The sequence below is a fragment of the Dunckerocampus dactyliophorus genome, chromosome 1, assembly GCF_027744805.1.
Source record: "Dunckerocampus dactyliophorus isolate RoL2022-P2 chromosome 1, RoL_Ddac_1.1, whole genome shotgun sequence".
NCBI classification, from domain to species: Eukaryota; Metazoa; Chordata; class Actinopteri; order Syngnathiformes; family Syngnathidae; genus Dunckerocampus; species Dunckerocampus dactyliophorus.
The window spans coordinates 43710086-43727357 of NC_072819.1; the positions used below are offsets into that span (position 1 = coordinate 43710086).

The 17272-nt window shown below is 43.7% G+C and overlaps 1 protein-coding gene across 11 annotated transcripts in view; it reads left to right on the top strand.

The window, feature by feature from the left end:
- The window catches only part of hspg2 (heparan sulfate proteoglycan 2), a 105258-nt gene extending 89069 nt beyond the window's left edge, over nt 1–16189 (top strand). For 7 of the 11 annotated variants that reach the window (XM_054778219.1, XM_054778280.1, XM_054778271.1 and 4 more), the window contains 26 exons: nt 7–267; nt 412–574; nt 1012–1109; nt 1189–1455; nt 2025–2137; nt 2395–2542; nt 2634–2750; nt 2884–2901; nt 5075–5159; nt 6262–6406; nt 6492–6594; nt 6680–6789; nt 6880–6988; nt 7073–7171; nt 7330–7551; nt 8201–8445; nt 8536–8707; nt 9605–9727; nt 9982–10038; nt 10762–10837; nt 10920–10998; nt 11240–11287; nt 11518–11588; nt 11673–11756; nt 13718–13821; nt 13918–16189. In XM_054778219.1, coding sequence (XP_054634194.1) covers nt 7–267; nt 412–574; nt 1012–1109; nt 1189–1455; nt 2025–2137; nt 2395–2542; nt 2634–2750; nt 2884–2901; nt 5075–5159; nt 6262–6406; nt 6492–6594; nt 6680–6789; nt 6880–6988; nt 7073–7171; nt 7330–7551; nt 8201–8445; nt 8536–8707; nt 9605–9727; nt 9982–10038; nt 10762–10837; nt 10920–10998; nt 11240–11287; nt 11518–11588; nt 11673–11756; nt 13718–13821; nt 13918–14090 — 3290 coding nt within the window. In that variant the 3' untranslated portion in view covers nt 14091–16189. The remainder of the gene's footprint in view (nt 1–6; nt 268–411; nt 575–1011; nt 1110–1188; nt 1456–2024; nt 2138–2394; nt 2543–2633; nt 2751–2883; nt 2902–5074; nt 5160–6261; nt 6407–6491; nt 6595–6679; nt 6790–6879; nt 6989–7072; nt 7172–7329; nt 7552–8200; nt 8446–8535; nt 8708–9604; nt 9728–9981; nt 10039–10761; nt 10838–10919; nt 10999–11239; nt 11288–11517; nt 11589–11672; nt 11757–13717; nt 13822–13917) is intronic. The other 4 variants (XM_054778248.1, XM_054778254.1, XM_054778228.1 and 1 more) reach the window with 4 other exon arrangements.
- Nucleotides 16190–17272: the final 1083 nt, after the last annotated feature.

Sequence of the window (17272 nt, forward strand, 5' to 3'; positions counted from 1 at the left end):
TGGCAGCCCCTCCATATGCTACTTCTGTGCCCGACGATGTGGCAGTGCGTGTCGGGGAGGTGATTCGGTTGCAGTGCCTGGCGCATGGCACTCCTCCTTTGACCTACACTTGGACCAAGCTGGATGGCGGGCTGCCCTCGAGGGCCCAGGTCAGTGACGGGGATCTCCAGATCAATCTGGCTACCACCGAAGACGCAGGGAGCTACAAGTGTGTGGCCAGCAACAAAGTTGGCCACAGTGAAGTATTGGCTAAAGTTGCAGTCAGATGTAAGTTTAAGGAATAAGTTATACTTTACATTAATTAAAGAAAATCTCAGCATGACTAAAAACTGACCAGAAGCAGCCATTATCTGCAATGGGCTCTTGGAACACTGCTAACACCATAATGCTCACTGATCTTCCTCTTTGTAGCACCATTGGCTGTGCGTGTGTCCCCGCAAGTGGAGGTGAAGGCTCAGGGCAGCGCTGTAGAGTTCACATGTTCAGCAGCCGGGGGAGTAGAAACTAAAATTGAGTGGCTGAAGGAGGGAGGTGCCCTGCCCCCGAACCACCATATCAAGGATGGCGTGCTCAGGTGACACATAGCCAACAGATAACAGTGCCTACTTGATGACTTCACAGCTGAGCCTATGTAATAATGGACAGCTTGTGTAGACATGTGCAATGAGTGAACCTCAATATCTGCTAGCACCCTTTCCTACACCTACACCAGTATCATAGGTTTAGATCTACTCCAGAAAAATAAATATCACAGTTTATACAAAACTTCCCCAACTCAAGCCCATTTGTTCCCAAATGTTTTTAAACAGTCTGAAATATGGTCTTCATTTTGGAGTAATGCAGTAATTTATAGCAGCAGTAACTCAACATTCAAGATCATTTTCTCCATTGTATCACTGCATAAATACCTAAACCTGCCCTTAAATGGGCTTACAGCACTCAGGCCACAAATGTAGTTTTGTAAATATTTGATGCTAAAAATGAGCCATATATCTTTATGTTCTTCCTCAGAATTGAGAACCTTGAGCAGAGCAATGAAGGTGTTTACATCTGCCGAGCAAGCAGTGTGTATGGTCAGGCTCAGGACGCGGCCAGGCTGACCATTCAAGGTTTGTTACATTTAGCACATGCTATGGTCTTTACAAATGTCATAAATACATGACCTATGCCTTTTGTTCTTTTCTGCAGCACTGCCCAAGGTGATGATCAACGTGCGCACCTCAGTGCAGACCGTAATGATCGGGAACTCTGTGGAGTTTGAATGCCAGGCCATCGGTGACCCTGAGCCCACAGTCAAATGGAGCAAAGTGGGCGGGCCTCTCCCCACACACATTGTGGTGATGGGTGGCATGTTGAAGATTGAGCGAGTGACGGAAGCTGACGCAGGGCAGTATCGTTGCACAGCCACCAATGACGTAGGCTCGGTACAGTCCCAGGTGGTCCTTAATGTCCAGTGTGAGTACATATAGTTATCATACATGCCGGTTTGTAGTGTTGTTATATGATAAAATAATAACTGCCAGTGCTCATACATTTTGTCAGTGGTATGCATTTTTCAAGTCCCCTATTAGTAGAGATGCTCGATATTGGCTTTCTTATCAATATATGACGTACTGATATTGTTCAGCACCTCATTATCGATAGCGATATAACTGATACCGATACTGGCAGTAGCTCCTCCCTCAAAGGTCGTGTAATGAACACATTATGCTTGTTGTTCTGTGGAGCATGGTTCAATTTGCTGGGTCTCACTCGTGCACCGATCCAAATTTCGGCAGGAAAATGTATACCAATATGAGCACATATTTCATTTTTATGCAGACATCCCTACCTATTAGACAAAGGACAGTCCCAATAAACATGAATGTCACAATTTAAGCAGTAATCAGTATGAAATATGCAATATATATTAAAAAGAAAGAAAAACAGGCCTGCCCTTAATGCAGAGTTGCCTCTGATGGTCCTCATGTCACCACCGTATGTCACCACCCACACCCTTTGTTTTTTTTTTTTTTATTCCATAGCGCTTCCTCAAATTTCTGCCCTGCCTGAAAGGAAGGAGGTGACTGTTGGGTCTGATGCTGTCTTGCCTTGTGTAGCATCGGGATATCCTGTGCCTGAGATCAGATGGTCCAAGGTAACCAAGATAGAGTTGTTTTTAGGTTTTTCTTAGATTAACTGGGTCAGAAGTAGGATCCAAGCATTTTTTTGGCAGGACTCCTTTCTGAAAGTGACAAACTGATGCCTTCTATTTCAGGGAAATATTAACCCCAAGCAAGTAGATTGTCAAAGCTGCCTGGCACAAGATTTCTTTGCAATATTTTGCTCTGTCATCTGAATATTTTATTCACGCTGTTTCCCTATACACGCTTCGTTTGTCTCTTCCACTTGTAGGTTGAAGGTGAGCTTCCTCCGAAGTGCTACCAGGAAGTCAATGTGCTGACGGTTCCTCGAGTCACGCAAAGCGACTCGGGGACGTACGTGTGCACCGCTTCTAACAAACAGGGCAAAGTGGAAGCCTTCACTAGACTGGAAGTTCATGGTTAGTCTGCCATGTGAACGCCTCCCACAGGAAGGTGTGATGGTAAATGTGTTTTTGTTGTGTCTAACCGTGAGATGATGTACTGTTCCAGAGAGAGTGATGCCATACTTTGCCCAGGAGCCGCTGTCCTATCTCACCCTGCCCACCATCAAAAACGCCTACAAGGCTTTCAGCATCAAAATCAACTTCAGGCCTGATAACGTTGATGGTGAGTACAGTGTTATATATTTCACACAAATATTGCAACATCAACAGTGTTGTGTATGACTCATGTGTAATGTCGCTGCATCTTCGTCCCTTTCTCCTCCTTGACCACCTCTCCTCACCCACGCGGTGGGAAGGTCTCATAATGTACGCTGGTGAGTCTCAGTGCTTGAATGTGCACGAACTCCATGCTGATGTTGACGTTGCATCCAGAGCTGGTTTATAGGCCATTATAGTGATGCAAACATGATGTATGGCGCTTGGTTCTTGCGCTGGCTTTTCAAATCACAATCACCAAACTAACGAGTGTAGCTCAACTATTATAAGAAACAAACAGGAAGTATATGTAACTGGAAACTGTATTTTTAATGCATCAGTGATGCTTGAGGCAGACATTTGTGACCATTTTCACATGGATGCATGTTCCTGGCATGTGGAGATGCACACAGTGCTCATCATGTGAAAGTGGCTGGTTACACTTGAATGTACCCAGGTCATCATAACCAGGCTTTGGTTGGCTTTCCACTTGCTTCATGATAGCATGCCGCTAATCCAGCTTTCAAAGTCTGAAATATGAATAAATGTCATAGTGTACAGTCATTGCCATTACTTAATGCACTAAAAACCTTAACTAACAGTTAATAAATTACATAACTTGAAAATCAACTCTATGTATGCATGTTAGTTATTGCATTGTTATTATATTATAGTCAATATTAGTTTGAACAACAATAAGACTTAAATAATATAATAATTACAATTAAATAAAAACTTCATAATAATGTATCTCCATGTAATGAGATGAAAATAAACACACTTCACTTAATTGTGCACATATTTACTATACAGACTTTTAAAGAAGCAAGTTAATCGTCATTAAAATGTTTTTATTTGAAGTTAAGGCTGAATACGGTTGTCCCTCTAAATTGGTGACATATTTTCTCAAAAGTGACTAGCGACGTTGGAGAGTTTTCTGGAATTTGGGGACTTAAAAGCGAAAGAACGTATTGCTCTGCAGTGTCTGTTCTCACTTAGACGTCCGCCCCGATCCAAAGCAGTCACAAGCCATCAGTGCAGACAGAGAGCATAGCCGAGCATAGTGGAGCTCCATGCATCCATGAATCACACATGTGCGAGGCGCGAAGCCGGCTGGGTGGATCTCGCCCTATTTTACAACTAAAACATAAATGTTTCTTATTCTTCATTAAATTACTACCCATTACACTCGAGCCTCAGTGGGACTCGGTCACTTACCTGTCAGGGTGTCAGAACGGAAGAATGATGTGTGTTAAGTTAAACAAGTAGTCCTAACTACAGTATAAGATAAGAGGTGGAGGCTGGAGACAAGTCCCGATGTAATTACTACGCTGTCTAGACTTTGAGAGTTGCTGGCCAAGATAAAATATTAACATTACTTTATTTTTATGAAGTGATGGCCAATTTTAAATTAACAAACTAAGAGTCAAGTTTATTTGTAGTTCTAAAATAATTAAGGTGTTTTTACTCACTTTTTACTTCACCTCCGAGCTTATGCTTTTTTCCTACAGTATCTCTTACATCATATGCAATTATATGCAAATTGTATGCGACTTCTAGGACAGCCAATAGCTGCTTTTCTTACTGAGGAGATGGCAACAGTGACTGTGACACTGCTCGAGCAGGAGTTTTTGTCTTCAATGGCGTATTTAGTCTCATTTTGTCTACTATATTGGGTAATACCAGTGTAAAGCCATTTAAAGCCACCATGTAATGTAATGGCAGAAGTATGCTGTCCAGATAAAAATAACAATTAACTGCTAATGTGCGGTTATGTGTTATCTTATTAATGCCTAAAATGTCATATTTTCTCTGATTAAATCTACTATATTGGATAATACAAATGTAAAGGTGACTATATGGGGGTTATTTTAGGTCATGATGGCTCTAATAATGCTAAAAGCAGTAAACAGGTTTTCTATGCCATAATTAGGAAAATATTTAATGTATTAATATTAAATCCTTCTCCGCATATATTAACTTATCGCAGACGGGTCTGGAACCAATTAACTGCGATAACCGATAAATTGCGATAAAGAGACGACTTACTATAAGGCGGTTTTAGTGTCTATGTTTAGAGTTAAATGTGTCCAATGAATACAAACAATATTAATGAACTGTGAGTTCATTCTTACTACAGCATTAAGTGATGGTAATTATGTACCCCATAAGTTTGACTGAGTGTCATAAGTCAATTTGTTCACAATTGCTGTGTGAATTAAAATATTCTTATTTATTTTTACACCGTTTTGATTCATTTTAATGCAAACTGACATTGTTTTCGTGCTGCAGGTATGATCCTTTACAATGGCCAGAGGAGGACCACAGGAGCTGACTTCATTTCTCTTGGACTTGTGGGTGGCCGTTTAGAGTTCAGGTCAGTTTATACTGTTTAATGATGTATGCAGTGGCGGTTCTAGCTATGGGCTATATGGGCAATTGCCCAGGGCGACATTCTCTTGGGGTCGCTGCAAGGGGGAAAGAAAAAACAATTTTTTGTGTGTTCAGCTCATTACCTCATCAAGTCACTATGTGTAGCAGCCAGATGGGCGCCCTCTACAGGCGGGATACTTGCGCCCCCATGCTGCTCAGACGTCATTAAACATCCACCAGTGAAATAGATCAACGCAAACTGGGGGGGTTCCATTCTATTTGTGTTGTATTTTTTAAAATATTGCTTGTTATTTTTGTGGCAATGTATAACTTAATATACTGTAGTTACCAAAAAAAAATGTTAAAGGAGAAACTTGTCACGGCGTGCATGATGTTTTCTTGGTGATGACCCCAAGATGCAGAGACGGGAGCCAAGTACAGTTACAAGTTTTTAATTCTAGTCAGCAGATGAGTGGAACAAAGAAAACAGCCGTAGGCATGTGTTTCAGTCATGCACAAAACAAACTCAGAAGGCAGGAGAAAAGCAACCACATGCAACTAACCTGAAACAAACATAATGATCCAACACCAGAAGAAGCTCACAGCTGAACTAAATAGACGGCAAGGAAATTAGCGCCAGGTGTGCAAAAGCAGGAAAGTAAAAGCAGAAGAATAGCACAAAACACAACAGGATATATAACAAAATAAGACCATGATGAACCAGAACTAAAGACATATAAGGAAAAATAAACAAACTGTCACGCAGGCTGACACGCAGGGCTTGACAGTACCCCCCCTTAAGGACAGATCCCAGACGTCCCAAAGTCCAGAATCACAAAGGGTGGATGGCAGGAGGACAGGTGGTGGGTCGCCGGCGGGACCCTACGGGCGACGGCCAAGACGGCATGCCCGGGGCAGAGCAAGCAGGACCCCTCTGGGGGACAGCCGGGACAGTAAGCCCGGCAGACATGGCAGGACCCCTCCAGGGGACGTAGGGATGTGGGTAGGGGGGTCACAGCGTCGGTCCGCCCAGGGCGTCATTCCAGCCAGAACAGCCACCGTCATCCTTCATATGTCATTCAAGAGCATCCATTGTTTTGTCACAGGTTTGACGTGGGTTCTGGCATGGCCACCATTCGTGACCCTAACCCTATTAAACTGGGAGAATTTCACACAGTCAAGCTGTATCGCAACCACACCCTTGGCTACATCATAGTGGATGGTGGAGAGCCCATCAATGGCAGCTCACAAGTAACCCTTTCAACATCATTGCATCAATGTTGTACAAGTATATGTGCTGTTAATGTTTTACAGCAACTCTTATTTATTTATTCAGGGCAAGTTTAAGGGCTTGGATCTGAATGAGGAGCTGCATGTGGGAGGTTACCCCAACTATACAGCTTTGGCCAAAACCGCTGGAATCAAGACAGGGTTTGTTGGTACGACTAGACACACCCTAGCAGAAATGCGGGACAAATTGTTTTATTTTCTATTATTCACCTACCATTATTTGTATATGTGCAGGTTGCATTCGCCAGCTGGTCATCCAAGGTGATGAGGTCATTTTCAAGGATCTGGATCGCAGCTCCACGGGTGTTACAAACTGTCCCACTTGCAAGGATCACCCATGCCAGGTCTGCAGATGCCATACACTCAAAGTGGGCTCACTTCTCTATGTACATTTTATATTAATGGCATTTTATTGTCTTTACTTCCCTCTTCAGAATGGAGGGAGGTGCGAGGACTCGGACACTAGCTTGTATAAGTGCAGCTGCCCCAGAGGATTTACTGGCAGCAACTGCCAGCACCACTCATCCCTTCACTGCCACTCGGGTACATCCAATAGATGAGTGCTAATGCCACTGGGCACTACAACGAGAAAGTACTCTTGACCTTTTGTGACGTGTGCACTCACAGAGGCTTGCGGACCAGACGCTACTTGCATTAATCGCCAAAGTGGCCTGGGTTATGATTGTCGCTGCCACCTGGGAAAGTTTGGGAACAAATGCATGGATGGTAAGTCACCCTCATTTCCCGTGCACTTTTTTTTAATGGTTTTAATGGTTCCATTTTCGAGTGATTTGAATTTAATTAGCAATGACTGCAGTTTTAAGTCTTGTATTATGTGATTTGGGAAAAAAGAAAAAGCTGATGCATTTTCTCACTCCCTCAAGGGGAACTGGTAACCACTCCGCTGTTTGATGGAGAGGACTCGTACATCTCCTACCCTCCTCTGACGAATGTCCATGATGACCTGCGAGTTGAACTGGAGTTTAAACCCCTTCAGAGAGATGGTCTGATGTTTTTCTGCGGAGGGAAGAAGATGAGGGTTGAGGACTTTGTGGCTATCTCCATCGCAGAAGGGCATGTTGAGTTCAAGTACGAACTGGGCACAGGTAACATAGACTGCACTTTTGAACATTTGCATGCCAATGCTATTTCATGTTGTTGATTTTTCTCGTTTTTCTTGTCGACAACAAGGATCAACATGGCTGTTATTGGTTTGGTTTAGTTTATTTGAACCCGAAGGTTACAATGGAATACATCTCATGAATCATTTTTTCACAGTTCCACATGTCCAAAAGGAGTAGGAAGAAGCAAAGCTTCTTTTAATCCTATTGCAGTGTGATTAGGAACAACGAAATAAATAAAATGGAAATAAGAAAAAACATAAATATCAAAGATATTTATCAAAGCAGCATGTTGGCCACACAGTCAGGAGATCGGGAAGATCTGGGTTCGAATCTCAGTGTGGAGTTTGCATGTTCTCCCCGTGCGTGCGCAGGTTTTTCCCAGGTACTCTGGTTTCTTCCCACATTCCAAAAACATGCATGTTAGGTTAATTGGCGACTCTAAATCGTTATCAAAGCCTGTTGCCCGGCGTTGTATCCTTGCAGTTTGCAAACATGCTGTATGCATGGTACGGCCTGTAGAGTGGGTTCTTCGTCAAGCGGTCTTTTTCAACTTCGATCATCAATTACGTAGCCATGGTTACATTTAACATAACATGAACATAAATTTATATGGCTTCATTTTTATTTTCAGGTCAGGCAGTCCTTCGCAGTCCAGAACCAGTCTCTCTGGGTCAGTGGCACCGACTTGTGGCTGAGCGGAACAAGCGGGATGGTCACCTTAGAGTTGACCATGGTCCAGTGGAAAAGAGGGCTTCACCAGGAAAAGCCCAGGGCCTCAATATCCACACCCCCATGTTCCTAGGAGGTGTCCCCAACATGGAAATCCTGCCCAAGCCTGCAAATGTCAGCAATATGTTTGAGGGCTGCATAGGAGAGGTGAGTTCTCTTTATGCTACAGCCAAGAAAGTGCCTGTCATTTTCTAAACGTTGTCTTCTCTACTTTTCCACACTTTCTGCTTACTGTAGGTCCTAATCAACAACAAGAAGGTAGATCTGTCCTACAGCTTTACAGAAAGCAGAGCCATCCGCAAGTGTGTGGACACCAGCCCATGTGACCGCAGGCCCTGCCTGAATGGCGGCCACTGCATGCCCAATGCTGAGTATGAGTACCAGTGCCTTTGCAAGGATGGATTTGAAGGTGAGTGTGAATACAGTCTGGTCAAGGCAGTTTGTAATCATTAAAAAACACACATATAGCACTGTACTAAATAAAGTCATAGGCCACTACTAATTTTATTGTTTTAATGAACTTCATGGGCAAGTGGTTAGCATGTTGGCCTCACAGTCAGGAGATCGGTGTTTGCATGGAGTTTGCGTCTTCTCCCCATATGTGCGTGGGTTTTCTCCGGGCATTTTGGCTTCCCCCCATCCTCCAAAAACATCCTTGTTCGGCTAAATGGGCTTGTCCATAGATGTGAATGTATTTATGTATTTATGTCTAGATTATATTAAAAGTAGTTATTACTATTAACTTAAAGCTGACATTGATTCAAATGTAAATGCCCAATTATTATTACTACAAATAAGTCTGTAGTGTGTCATTTTTGTACATAGTTTTGTACATAGTTGTATGTAGGAATCTTATAAGATGTATCTTATCTTTTCTTATAGGTGTCTTATATAGCTTTTGTATATACTGTACTTATTTTATTTAGTTTTTGAATATAGTTATTGCATAGTATAAATGTAGCTTATATACAGAATTATTGTGTGCAAACTGAGTGGTTATTTAAATTGTTTGATGTTGATTATTGCATTTATAACTTATGACTATTATTATTATGTATTTAGTTATTTACAGGATTTTTATTTTGTGGTAAGTTTATTTTACACATGCACATCATCTTACAAAATTAATTATTAATGGTAATAATGCCACTCAGTTGATTTGGTACGTTTATGTAAATCACCAACAAAGAGGGGTCCGCCGTATGAAATCTTGCCTAGGACACAGTCATAACTATTAAATTATCTGGGAACATGCTACTGAGGATGTGTTAATCCTTTCACCTGTTATTGCCATGTGACCCTTCAGGCGAGCATTGTGAGATCATGAAAGACGTCTGCCAGAGCGACCTTCAGTGCCAAAATGGCGGCAACTGTATTGGTGGACAGTGCGTGTGCCAGTCAGGCTTCACAGGCCTCAACTGTGAAGAAAGTGAGTGTTGAACGATTACCCTGCTATCAGGTTAAAGACAAAGACATAGAAATTTGTTTTGTATTTTTGGTTCTCATGACACAGTGTATGCGTACATTCATTCTCGGTCAGAAATAAGCACATACGATTCGAGCAGGAAGATCGGATGCCTCTCTTTGGCATTGCACAGCATGCATGCTGGGAGACCACAACCCTCATTGATTCAATATGTCTTATCCCCCGCCCTCTCATGGCTATATATCCTGCACTCACAGGCCGTGTCGCCAGCTTCCCAGAGGCCGCGTGGAATTCAGAGGCTAGCGAGGCTAATGGTACAGTATATAAATATTGAGTCTGACCTGACCATGACTAACAGGGACCCATCTGAAGTTGGGAGGCCCCATAACCCCTTGACATACCAAACATATGCCTGCAATCAAACTGGGGAAAGTGGGCATCTACATCTGTACTAAGAGCTGGCATCCCATGAAATGATTTGAAATGCTACAAATGGAGTTCTCCTATTTTTTCCTTTGGTCGTGTCAGTTCATATCAGATGGTCACTCACATCATTGTTCTGCTTGTTGACAACAACTAAAGCTGAAATACATGTGTGTCCCTTCTGAAGCTGTCCAAGTCCAAACCTTCAATGTCCTCCAAGTTTGCACTTCCATTAACGACTTTAATGTACAGAGTGTTGTCATGTGCTCTGTGCTAAGTATGGTATTTTCTGCATGGAGTCACAGTTCTTTGGTGGTCAGCGATAAGAAGCATCAATAATTCATGTCATATTGTGACCTGTTTGGAATGAATTGGAGATTTGTGTTGTCATGCATACAACAGTTTATATTATTTGTTATTGGCAAATGCTTCTAATTGTCTCCATCACCAAATAATGTGACGCACACAAGTGAAAGAAGACCTTTCAATGTCTTTCACCAAGCGTCTTTGTTTCACGATGTTTGCCACCAGAGGGCGCCATAGCAGTGCGAATGAGAAGTTTGACACTTGCTTACTATTGATTTGGATTTTTTTTTTACTTCGATTGCTTGTAGATTCCCCCTATCAGTACGCAGCCCATTTTAACAATGATGGATACGTTGCCCTCCCTAAAACCAGCTTCCAAAGAAGGTAATTGTGAATGTAATAGTAATTGTTTCAAATCTTTTTCTCACTGTATGGATGATTAATATTATATATTGGTATGCTTAAGCGCACATGACTCACCAGAGACCATTGAACTGGAGATCAACACCTTCTCCTCTGAGGGTCTGGTCCTGTGGCAGGGAGTTGTAAGTCTTGATAGTGTTTTTCAAATTCAAATTGGGTTTGAATAACTTACCCTCGCTCCTGTGCCTCATTCTAATATCACCACTGTACATCACCATTGAAAAAACTGGCACATTTTAACATCATTATTGTCACTTTCATGCCAACAGTAATACATCACTGCTGTTTGCTGTGCCATTGATGGGCATGCACTGTTTCAATAAATGCATGTTGCTTCTTTAACTCCGCCTCCATTTTTCCCAGGAGACCAATGGCACACTCAATGTGCGAAAGGTGCATGCTAGTAAAAAGGTATCCACTCTGACACTTTTTATTTGGCATGTTTGCTGTTACCATACTAATATGATCACACCACCACATAGTTTGGAATGCTATGACTATGTTTGCACGATTGGCACAGTGGTTATGAAGCGGCATATTATTGCATTATTGTCCTTGAGGATTATGTGATGAAAAAACTCCATTTCAGGCACTTGCTTCATACTTTAGTGACACCCTAAACTAAATACATTGACTTCCAGGAACGTGGAGAGCACAGCAAAGGCAAGGATTTCATCAGCCTGGGCCTTCGCAATGGACACCTGGTTTTCAGGTTCAGTCTTGTAGTTCTGTATATTTACTTTAGGTGAGTACTTTTATTTTAAGCCGTGCTGATGGTTTATTTGATCTCGCTCAGTTACCAGTTGGGCAGCGGAGAGGCAGCAATCATGTCAAGGAGGACCATCAATGATGGGAAATGGCATAAAGTTACAGCAGTCAGGTAACAGTGCATTTCCACTATTTGCCAGTTACAATTTCAGTGCAGGCTTTTTACTAATGATGACTCCAACACAGAGGCACCGAGCTGGGGGGCTACTTATATGCCCACAACAGCTCACACACTCTCCACTGTGGCAACTTCAGAGTAGAACAAGGTCCAGCCCCTCTTGAGGAGTTTGGTTCCAGAACCTAAACTGTGTGTCAAGGCAAAACTCAGGTGTGGGAGGAGTTCAGTGAGGCTACGGAGTAAGATTTTCGGTCAGCCTAGAAGAGGTTCTGGCAAACCATTCACTCTTCGAAAGGGGAAGCAATGCCTGGTCCTCACTGTTTACAGTGGGGACGGAGGCCTACTGACCTCGACTGAAGACATAGTTGGCCGGTGGAAGGAATACTTTGAGGTCGTTCGCAATCGCACTGACATACCTTCCGTAGAGGAAGCAGAGTCTGAGGACAAAAACGCGGACAGGTCCATCACCGTGGCTGAGGTATCTGAGGTAGTCAAAAAACTCCGGGGGTGGATGACTGTCTTGGTTGACACGTCTCTTCAACTTTGCATGGAAGTTACAGGGAACAGCACCTCTGGATTGGCAGACCGGGGTGGTGGTCCTCCTTTTCAAGAAGAGTGACCGGAGGGTGTGTTCCAACTATCGGGGATCACACTCTTCATCCTCCCTGGGAAAGTCTATTCCGAGTGCTGGAGAGAAGGGTACGAACGTCGAACTTTGGCTACAAGAGGTGCGATGTGGTTTTCGTCCTGGTCGCGGAACCCTGAACCAGCTCTACACCCTTGCAAGGGTACTGGAGGGTACATGGGAGTTTGCCCAAACGGTCTGCATGTGCTTTGTGTACTTAGAAAAGGCATTTGACTATGTCCCTCGCAGTGCCCTGTAGGGCGTGCTCCGGGACTACAGGGTTGGTGGGACGCTACTACATGCCATTCCGCCCTTGTACAACCAGAATAGGAGCCTGGTTTGCATTGCCAGCAGTAAGTCGAGCAAGTTTTCCTGTGATAGTTGGCCTCCGCCAAGGCTGCCTTCTGTCACAGATTCTGTTCATAACTTTTATGGACAGAATTTTTAGGTCCAGTTTGTGGGCCTTAAGATCTCTTCTCTGCTATTCGCAGATGATGTGGCACTGATGGCCTCATCAGGTTGCCACCGTCAACGTGCACTGGGGTGGTTTTCAGCTGATTGTGAAGCATCTGGGATGAGACTCAGCTCCAAATCTGAGGACATGATTGTCAGTCGGAAAAGGGTAGATTGCACCCTCCGGGTTGGGAGTTAGGTCTTTCCCCAGGTGGAGAAGTTGAAGTATCTCGGGATCTTGTTCACAAGTGAGGGAAGGCTGGCGCATGAGATCAACAGCGGGATCGGTAATGCAGTAATGCAATCGCTGTACCAGACCGTCGTGGTGAAGACAGAGCTGAGCCGGAAGGCAAAGCTCTCAATTTACCGGTCGATCTATGTTCCCACTCTCACCTTTGGTCATGAGCTTTGGGTCAATACCGAAAGAATGACATCGCAGATACAAGCGGCCGAAATGAGTTTCCTCTGTAGGGTGGCTGGACTCACCCTAAGAGACGGGGTGAGGAGCTCAGAGTAGAGCCGCTGCTCCTTCACATCGAGAAGAGCCAGTTGAAGTCGCTCGGCCATCGAGTCCGGATGCCTCCTGGATGCCTCCCTGGTGAGGTGCTCCAGGCATGCCCAGCCAGACAGACCTAGGACACACTGGAGGGATTTTGCGCCCTGGTGTCCTCCCGGTGTAACTAGAAGAGTTGGCTGGAGACCAGGAAGTCTGGATTTCCCTACTGAGACTGGACAAGTGGAAGAAAATGGACGGATGGATGGATGGATGAAAATGACCAGCCAAAATGCAAATTTACTTTATTTTAGTTAAATTTTCACTTTGTCCTTCTGTGCATATTTTCAACATACAATGTGAGTCGTGTTGGTTTACTTGCAGGACTGGAAAAGATGGCTACATCCAGATTGATGAAGGAGCTGCTCTACATGGGCAGTCAAAGGGCAAAAGCATTATGGTCAACACAAAAGGCCACCTTTACCTGGGTGAGTGGACCTGTGCAGTGTCTTCCATAAAAGTGGTGATGCACAAATTGGTCCAGAGGGGAGGAAATTAACCAAGTGTGTATTGTTGCGTGACAGGCGGAGCTCCAGACATGGCAGCAGTGACAGGAGGGAAATTTTCCTCTGGAATGACAGGATGTGTGAGGAACCTGTCCCTCATGAACGCCCGGCCTGGAGATGAGGCGGCTCAGACCATCGACCTGCAAGCCCACGCAGCTCACAGCGTCAACGTGCAGCCGTGCACGTTATAGACCCCACACACCTGCACAAAAACAAACTCTCACGTACACACACACGCACACACACACACACACACACACACACACACACACACAAAGAATGTGGAGTGATTTCATCGACACACACACTTCCTAGAGAGACTGACACAGTACCTTACACGAACTTGGTGCTTAGCTGCTACCAAAAACCGGACGATACAACATGATCTTGGTGCGGTGAAACCAAAACAAACAAAAAAACTAACATTTCTTCTCTTCCTCAGTGTTTTATTCTGGATGAAGGAGAGAACATGTGCAGTTTACGTACTTGCAGCAGTAGTTTTAGCCATGAGAAGTCAGATCCTATGGAGATGGAGAGGTTTTTACAGCACTGAATTTTATTTATATGCATATGAATATATATTATATTTGTGGAGGATAAACTTGCTAACTAACCATCACTGCACTTCCTAGAAATGATTCTGGCATCTAACAGCGTGCATCCAGAGGTTTTCACAGTTTCACTGATGGCTTTTAACCTTTCCTTCGCTTGTGTTGGGTGCGAGCACGCTTGCTTTGGGGCGGAGCACACACAGTCGCATGCAGCTTCAGTGCACAACTCAGGTCATCAACAAAGAACTCAATGTTTTGATGCCTTTGCGGTTGTGTTGTTTGTGTCTGTTTTTGTTCTTTTTTTTATACAAAAAAGAAGACTTGGTGCTAAATATTGTCAGACACTAGGATACAGCATATAGCCCTGTAATTACAGTTTTGTGTTTTTTTTTTTTTTAAAGTTTAATTAGATTCTGAATTTTGGATGCAATGATGTTTGGTGATGGCAACCTTCCAGGAAAGCAAGCATGCTTTTCGTTTTGAATGTTATCTGGCAAGCTAACGTCAGCTATCCAGTCAGTAGATGTGCCTTCAGCATTCGGTTTTAATCACGTCATTATTGTCAGTTAGCTGATTTTGACTGATTCATTGAACATCTTTTCTGGTAGCGTAGTGGTGCACATGCTTGGCTGTAGCACAGCCAGCATGGGATGGATGGATACACAGCTACGAGGCGTGAGTGTGCGTTGTTGTTCGTTGATACGTGCCCTGTGATTGACTGGCGACCAATCCAGGCTGTACCTGGCCTTCCGCCAAAAGTCAGTTGGGGTAGGTTCCAGCTCACCCGCTACCCTGAACAGGGTAAGTGGTAGAAAGTGACTGAATTAATGGGTATTCAGTGATAGCCACTTTTGACGTGTGTGTTCTTTGCTTTCACGATGAGATGGTGTGATGCGTCGACGCCCCAGCTTTATTTTGAATGAGTAGATCTCAAAAATCAGTATTTTCTGTGTCGCTCAGCTGTTTGAAGCCCCTGGGGGTAGATGTCCACGGGGGGCTGTTAGCGATGTGTTGGCCTCACAAGGGGGCGGGCCAGAGGTGCCTTGACATGTTTGTATTAGTATTGTTTCGTAATGGACTCTGTGGTTGTGAGGTGGACCCTTCAGCACCAAATGTCTGTGTGTCCTCTGGAGTTGCTGTGACCAGCTGTGTGGCAACGCTCAAGCATGTTTGCCCACTTTATCACAAAAAAGGTTTTTCTTCTTTTTGTAAGCTTCCAATGTTTAGACTAGCACCACGCTTCTTTAAGAGCTGCTTCATTCTTATTTATTCTAAGTCACTCTGCCTTCTTTCGCTCTGCTGTTTTAAAGCATTGTCTCTTCCCCTCCTCTGGGTGTCATGTGTTGTGGCACCCTCCCCCCCGGCCCCCTCAATGTTGAACACATCCCCTTGCCTTCTCCCATAAAAGTTCTTCCGATTATCAGGCTGCGAATTTGATACATAGATTTCCACCATGTTTGTTTGAATGTGAATACGTCATTGGAGAGCTGAGACTGTGGTCCAGTTGAAGATGTTCTGAAACTGGATCTAAACATGTACACTGTCAAGTGAGATGTATTTGGTTTGTAAATCAGCGTGTTGGTATGAACTCTCTATAAAAAGGTGCACTTTTTTTCTCTCCATGGATGAAATTTACCCCGACTGAATTCTAGTCTATGTCAGGACAACCTGATGACCCAACGTTGGAGCGACATGCCCCTACCCTTTGTGTTTCTTAAATAAAAACAAAATTCATGTGCTGTTTGTAATGTTGTGGGTTTTATTTTTGTAGCTGCCGTGTTTTGTTTTGTTTTTTAAACATTCTGCAGACAACCCATCATCGTTCCCAAATGGATGCTTTAGGTCAAGTGAGAGTGATACTGGGAAAGTTCATTATCCTCCAGCGTATTTAAGAAGTGTCCTCCAGTGTTCCATTCCAGGCTACACCCAATTCACTTGGCTCATCTTACACACTTCATTGTGTTGCATTGTTGTTAGATGTTGGGGAACACCAAACAACTCGGTTCACCTCCCAAACAAAGAAAAGCCAGCACGTCAACTTGCGCTGAAAGAGACGTAATTCGTGAAGCGTTTGAGCAAACAATGTGGTTAGCAAGGATAACTTACAGTACATACGATTAGAGGCGTGATGCCTCTCCTGTAGCGTGCTTGCACATTGTGATGCTCTAACCTCACGACATCAAATCCTCAGTGTATCACAACACAAGCTTTTTGGAAACCAACTTTTTCGTTGGTTATGTACCTTTGATTCGCCCCTTTACCAACATGCAATGACCTACTTGGACTCCGATAAGAACCTGAATGGTTGACGACTGAACTCCACTAGAGATACTGAATCTGCAAGGAGATGAGAGGTGGATGTGTTTCAGTACAGCCAGAAGAACTTGGAACTGCTTACTGTACATTCAAAATTGTGGAGGTGGTAGTTGATTTCCAAAGATATACCATGTCGCAGTTCACTTCCACACAGTCTAACAACAGTGGAGACCTTCAAGTTTCTGGAGCAGAAGGTGAACATGAACATTGACCCCAGTTGCCACAAAAGCCCAGCAGAGGATGTTCTGTACTAATTGCAATACCTTAAGGAAGCATGAAATCCCATATGTTAACTTTGACATGCAGGTCATTCATGTGGTTCTTAACTATTACAATTTTGTTAAATGCTCCCGCTGACTATTTTTTAGTTGGGCAGTGGAGCTCCCTTCGTTCTTTACACTGGACTTGTGGGAACAAACAGTTGTTACATGTTTCACTATGATTTTGTGTAGTGTTTCCCCAGGACGCAAGAGCATGGTGGCAGGTTGGTTCAATAAAGTCTTTAG